The 7,048-nt window shown below is 42.8% G+C and overlaps 1 protein-coding gene across 1 annotated transcript in view; it reads right to left on the bottom strand.

The window, feature by feature from the left end:
* Positions 1-7,002, bottom strand: part of spef2 (sperm flagellar 2) — a gene marked incomplete at both ends in the record, with an annotated part of 53,218 nt that extends 46,216 nt beyond the window's left edge. The window contains 9 exons of the mRNA XM_084055446.1: positions 496-683; positions 1,883-2,071; positions 2,878-3,085; positions 3,319-3,398; positions 4,336-4,488; positions 4,799-4,969; positions 5,525-5,777; positions 5,995-6,097; positions 6,945-7,002. Coding sequence (XP_083911572.1) covers positions 496-683; positions 1,883-2,071; positions 2,878-3,085; positions 3,319-3,398; positions 4,336-4,488; positions 4,799-4,969; positions 5,525-5,777; positions 5,995-6,097; positions 6,945-7,002 — 1,403 coding nt within the window. The remainder of the gene's footprint in view (positions 1-495; positions 684-1,882; positions 2,072-2,877; positions 3,086-3,318; positions 3,399-4,335; positions 4,489-4,798; positions 4,970-5,524; positions 5,778-5,994; positions 6,098-6,944) is intronic.
* Between the last annotated feature and the right edge of the window lie 46 nt (positions 7,003-7,048).

Raw genomic sequence — 7,048 nt, 5'->3', positions numbered from 1 at the left:
TGTGTTCTTAATTACCATGGAAAGAATAGACAGGTATAAGGAAAAGGAGAGAAAGAGAAAGGCACAGTTATGGATATTTCACCACAAGTTGAGAACCAGTGCTGTAGGTTGTATCAATCATGTCACATACCCAGCCTCTATTAACCTTGTAACTGAAAAGGAATCATATCTCTCAAGTGCAGATATAAATACGCTATCGTTCTTCTGGGCTTGATCTTGATGTGTGTCAACCATAAATACTAAAAACAGTATATTGCCCATTATAACTGTTACATAGACATACATTTAGAATTTCAGAATTGTCAGTTGAATGTCAAGCCTGATTTATAATTGGTTGCCCATCACGTCTCGCACCAAAAATAGCCGATCTACAAGCTCACAACGCGTGGCAGGCACAACCCTTTGTGAGCTTGTAGACCGGATATTTTCGGTGCGAGACACACACAGTATTGTGTTGCTCAAAGGGAATCACATGTGTGAGAGAGTGGAACGTACTTCCCAGTGAGCAGCCGGTATTCCCCAGCCTTGGTGGCCAGGTCCACTATCTGCTCCAGAACCTCCCGGCAGTTCTTAAAGTGCTTCCTGTATTTGTTCTGAGCACGCTCAGCAGCGAGCCTGTCATGCAGTTCCGTCTCCTTTCTGATCTCCTCGGAACGGTCCAGCTTTGCCTGCTGAACCAAAGCCTAGAACAAGGCCTCAGCCATAGACTTGGAGTAAGTGGAACAAGCATGGACAACAACTTCTATCTATCAGTACTGTCAATGGGTGAACTTCTGTTATTTTTGTCAACAATTTGACACATTGTATACATCATCAAGTACAGAATATGAGAGGCATGGATAGAAATGCAAAGAGGTTGAACTATGCTGTTGATACTTCTAATGTAATGTTAATAACTAGCGTCATTTGCATCCATGTCGACTACATTAAGATACAAGTAGTTAATACCACATAAAAGCTATTCCATAATAAGAAATACTTAGTGCTCAACTCCAACTGAAAGATTTACTCAAACTGAAAGATACCCGTTTGGATATCTGAGAGTAGGCCTCATGCCCAATATTCTCAAATACCAAGCTTTCATGTACCCTGGGTGAAGGGGTGACAAGTTTGTGCTGATTGGTCAGCTGCCATATCAATCCTAGGGGTTATACTATACCAGTTGACCAATCAGTGCAAGCTTAAGTGCCACTGCATGCAGAACTGGCACCATGAGCAATCTCACTGTTGGAGGAGTTCACTGTCAAATGTGGACGAAACTCTGAGACCCTGGAGTTTATACAGACTCAAGGAAATCAAAACATTGAGTGCATCAAGTCCTCGTCAAACAAATGATCATACCTTATATTTCAAACCCCTCTCTCTCTCTCTCTCTCTCTCTCTCACACCAAGTTACAGATATGCAATATGTAAATACAATTAATTACCCATCCAATAGTTATGATACTGAGACCGTGGCAGTGCTACAACATGACTAGCACACACTATATAGCTGTAACTACCACTGCATACTATATCCTCTCTGCCCATTCCTCCTACCGTCTCCTTCTCCTACCAACTATCGCTCACTCACTGGTCTGCATGAGCACTGGAAGGAAAAGGTTCACTTTGTTTTACAGTGTACCTCATCATCTGCACCTCTGTTCTCCTCTCCTCTCTTTCCATCTCACTTTCTCTCTATGACACCAAACATTATATCGCTTACACAAACTACCGAACGTGACTATAGAATCAACATGTGACCTGTCATTTCTAGTTGTCTTCCAGTCTGCCTCTCTGTCCCTCTCTCCCCATGTGACATGTTCTACCACAGATACGGACTACTGCTGGGGTGACTAGAGCCAGTTTAAAGTGTTTGATTCCTGGGCTGTTCCAATCTCACCGCCTCCCTCTCCAGAGCTTCCTGGAAGTCCCTCTCCCTTTGTTGCTGGTACTGTCGCTCTCGGACCACGCGGTTCTGCCGGATCGCCTCCTTCTGCATGCGCATCTGGAGGAGCTGCACGGCCAGGCGCCGCTCCTGCTGGGACTGGCGTGTCAGGCGCTCCACCAGCTGCTCCTCGCGCAGCGCCTCCTACAGTGAGGAGGAAATTATTTTGTGAGATGTCAAACATTTTATCGTGGGAGGTCATGTGCAGAAGATAGTGGTACATCTATACTGTACAATCAAGTGCCTTTTTCTGCACACTATTGTGATTATTTGTCAATAAGTTCATCTTGACACAAGAGACAAGACCCTGTGCACATGTTATGTTAAATCAATGGTAATGCACTTTCTTTGAAATAGCCAATGTACTGCTCTCAGAGCCAGCAGGAGGCAGAGCTTGTTCAAGTCTGTGAAAAGGACATGTGTAGAGGAATGGCGGCCCATACCTACATAAATGCCATTTCATACACAAATACACATACATAAATGTTTTAAATACACATTTAGATAAAGTTATTTAACCCCTTCAAACCAGGAAAGCGTCTGTGTCATTTTAGATGTTGCTATATAGCAACATCCATTTTTCAGAAAACTGTTAAGATTTAGAAGCCGTTTTTAGAATGGCCTCAGGTCTATTTTTGGCAGGTTTTTGCTTAATTCATACAAGAGAGTGTAAAATGACAGCAAGCTGAGGGTAGAGAACAACATATAAAATCGGGCCGGCGAGGGGTCAACCATATGGTTGACGCGGTAATCGGTCAACCCACTTGTGTGCCCCTCCCCACTGAAAAGCATATTTAAAACATATTCTGGACCCCAGAAAAAGATTTTCATCTATATTTTAGATATGTCTTGGCCACATACAATTGTAAAAGGGGTGTTCAAAATATAGTCTATCCCTTGGCCAAAATAGGCACATGGGACTGTGAGGTGATAGGTGTGAGATGTTTCACCTCCTGGGCTTCATGAGCCCTCAGCTGCTCCTGCAGAAATTTGCTCCGTCGCTTCTCTCTCTGCTGACGTGCCATGGCGTCCTCCTCCAGCCTCTGTCGGATCTTGTGGATATACTCACTGTTGGACTGCAGCACCACCTCAGCACCACCGGCCTTACTGCCCTGGTTCCTGCTGCCGAGGGGAAGATCTCCGGGGAGGGACTGACCACTGCAGTGGAAAACAAAGCTCTATTCATAACGGTGCTTAGATTCATTATGTTACTGTAATATATTAGAACCACATGTTGTGTGGTCGGAAGTCATACTTTTAGATTTGAAGCAAAGGGTAGAAGATGTTTTACGGAGATGTATTTGTTTCACAACACACATCGGTGGACTTGCATTATTGCTTTGTTGATTTAGTTCGGTTTTGATTTGGTTATTTGTTTACTTTTCTCTCACCTTGAGGAGTAGGATGCAAAGCAAGAAGTAACATGTTTCTTGCTGTTCTTCTCAAATTCTGCTATTTCAGACCGGACCTTCTGCATGGACGGCAAGAGAGATAGGTGTCAAAACTTCTCCACTGTACGACTGATAATAAATAAATGACTAGTCCCTACCTGGGGATGGGGGCACAGAGCACTACAGATCCGAAATCCTAATAAACAGCTTAAATCTGGGAAAGGTTAAAAATCTGCTTCAATCGAAGATACTGTATACCAACCCACTGAGGGTTGGTATACACAACATGAACAAAACACAAAGCATGAGAACGGCCACATAACTGTATAAAAGTGTTGCTTGTTAATGCATTTAAATCAAAGTTCTTTATACCTTTGCATACCTTTGTATACCTTGTGTGTGTGTGTGTGTGTGTGTGTGTGTGTGTGTGTGTGTGTGTGTGTGTGTGTGTGTGTGTGTGTGTGTGTGTGTGTGTGTGTGTGTGTGTGTGTGTGTGTGTGTGTGTGTGTGTGTGTGTGCTACTAAACTATAGACAAGAGTGTAATTAAAGATACAAAATAGGAAACATTTTCTGATCAATTAACCCCAGCACTGCTCCCATGAGTCACTCCACCATCTCTGCTCACAGCAGTCCACTTCACCCATTTTCCACCTATCTTCATATATAATTGGTCCTCACTAGTGTTCATTATAAGATGGCACCATTTCTGGCTACATGGTCCGTGTCTAAGAGGATGGCTATGCACAATTCAGAAGCCTGCCTACCAGTGACATCATCTGTAGGCAGGTTTGGTAATTATTTTCTTTTTTATTAAAGCGAGACCAATGGCTTCTATTTCAGCATGCTAACTTTCAAGTAAGAGACAGTACTGTATGTTGTTTCTATTCGCTTGGAATCCCCGTCAATGATGTCATTGAAACGCTAAGGGAGTAGACTTAAATGGTGCCATCTTATAATGAGCATATAGTGACGACCAATTATATTTTTCGTTGCCTCGTTTGATATTTGTCTCTGACCTGGGCTTGTTGTTTCCTGCGTAATTGCTGCTGCTGCTGCCGTCTCCTCTCTAGGCTGTGCAGGGACTTGTTGGGAGGTGGCCTGGGCATCTGGACGATGGAGGCCTGGATGCGAGCTACAATCTCATTCTGCCTCCGACGAGATTCACGCAGCTGCAATGAAATGCATATGGTATTTGTTTTGGGGTAATCTCTCGAGACAATTTCTGCTGTTGCACTACAGCCTCAAACATGTAATGTTGTTAGTGGGAATAAACACAGAAGCACCCGGGAGGAAGTGGACTAAGAAAGGGGAGGAGCCAAACTGAGTTTGTGTTTTACACAACATAAATAAATAAATGTTTTTCCTTTAGTTTTTACTGAATGGGTTCCCAGATTAGTTTGGGGGTGGTGTGTCTAACCATTTGGACTGTCACATGAAACCACAGATATCAGTGCTGCAGCTCCCTCTGGCCTCCAGTACCTTCTCAATGTCTATCTTCCTCCTCTCCTCCACGACTTTGAGTTGTTTCTGCTGCTGGGCCAGCTGGACCGTCACAGACCTGCTGATCCACTGCTGGGAGCGCTCCTCGTAGCGTTGAGAGATCTTCTGCAGCTTCAGCTCGGCATCACGCTTCACCACCACATGCAGGCGCTGACAGACAGTGAGAGACAGACATGTGGCATGGAACAAACTGTGGAACAAACTCCCCATTGCAGTTAGAACTGCACACTCACTCCCAATTTTTCAACTCAGCTCTTAGCACTTGACCTAGATATGTCGACCATGCAGACTTACCTTCACCGTGGTCATTTGTTCTCATATATTTTTGTTACTTAAACTTACGCTCTGGATAAGAGTGTCTGCTAAATGCCTAAATGTAAATTGTAAAAACTAAATAAATAAAAGATGGTATTATCTTTTCAGTAAGTTTACCCATCTTGTCTCACCACTTTTGATCAGTAGTTAAAAGTACTACTCCAGAATAATGACTGTATATTATCACACACACACACACACACACACACACACACACACACACACACACACACACACACACACACACACACACACACACACACACACACACACACACACACACACACACACACACACACACACACAAACACACACACACACACACACACACACACACACACACACACACACACACACACACACACACACTCTCTCTCTCTCTCCTCTCACATCAGAGTAAATCTCCTTCTCCTTCTTGTGGAGGCTGGCAGTGGCGGCTGGCTGCATAGTTTCCATCATCGTCCCTGTGATCCCGGCTTTCTTCTTCTTCTGTAACAACACGTACAGTTGGTAGAGGAGACGTGTGGCGGCCCCCTGCTGTTCCTGCATCAGCGCCTGGGCGGCGGGGAGGTCGAAGGGGACGCCCAACAACTGTAAGGTGGGCTCAATGCGGGTGAAGTTGTTCAGTTTTGAGTTGGAGGTGCTATGAGAAGAGACGGGTGTAAGTTTACAGCTCCATATGCACATCTGGAAAGTGTTGGGAATATCACAAACCAGCCATTGGTTACAGTAAAATCCTCAGAGTCAGATTTAGCTGACACTGACACTCTCTCAGTTTACAAGCAGATCCTTGTAATTCAGTGAAGTGTTCCTAAGCAGCACTGAGGATTTTACTGTAACAGAGCGAAAGAGAAACTTACTTGCTGTTCATGAACATACTGAAATCATCCTGTAGCTGGTATTTATGCAGCACCTCCCCAATAAGGTAGCCGTTGGCAAAATCCTTCGCAAAGGCACTGGGTTCTGAAAAGGCAAATGACATGAGCATGTTGTCAATCAGTGAGAGGCTGCAGTGCACACAGCATACTGTGTGTGCTGACTTCATGGTTGACATGTTTAAACTAGTGTTGCCATTCCAAGTTCCTAGTATGCAGTGGTGGGAAATGTATTCATATTTTTTACTGAAGTAAAAGTATCAATACTGCAAGTCTGGAATTAAAAATGTACTTGAGTAAAAGTACAAAAGTATTGGTGTCAAAATGTACTTAAAGTGTCAAAAGTATAAAGTACTCATTATGCAGAATGTCCCATTTCAAGTTTTCAAATGTATAAAATGTATAAAAATCTTTTAAAATAACAGGTCTACAAAAGCTCACAATGCCTCACACCGTGAGGCATTGTGAGCTTGTAGATCGGCTATTTTCAAATGGTCTGAAATGTATAGGGTATAATGTATCTACAAAGTAACTAGTAACTAAAGTTTTCAAATAACTGTAGTGGAGTAAAAGTATAATATTTGCCTCTGAGATGTAGTGGAGTAGAAGTAAAAGTACAGAAAATTGGAAATACTCCAATAAAGTAAAAATAACTCAAAATTGTACAGTACTGAATAAATGTACTTAGTTACTTTACACCACTGCTAATATAATAATATAACCAATACAACCACCATGTGATTAATTAAGGTTTCTGAGAATATTTGATTCTGTTAAAGTTCTTTAAAAAAAGAAGAAGAATGGCAGCAGTTTTGGGGGGCAATAATATAAATGAAGTTGCAAATTCCTTACATTGCATGTAATAAAAACGTAGGCAATAAATTAGCTTAGGTTCTTCAGTTATCCATTGTAGACTATTAAGTGTACACACTTACCGACCGACTTTGACAGCCTCAGCTCTGTGTTCAGCCACCCGCACAATATATCCGACATTTTCTTGTCCTTTGTTTGTTACTTCTCTTTCAAACAGTGCACTGAG

This window comes from Gymnoscopelus microlampas (genome assembly GCF_963454915.1).
Source record: "Gymnoscopelus microlampas genome assembly, chromosome: 4".
Taxonomy (NCBI): Eukaryota; Metazoa; Chordata; class Actinopteri; order Myctophiformes; family Myctophidae; genus Gymnoscopelus; species Gymnoscopelus microlampas.
Note: the sequence above shows the minus strand (reverse complement) of the source record. Positions and strands in the feature narration are given on the sequence as shown.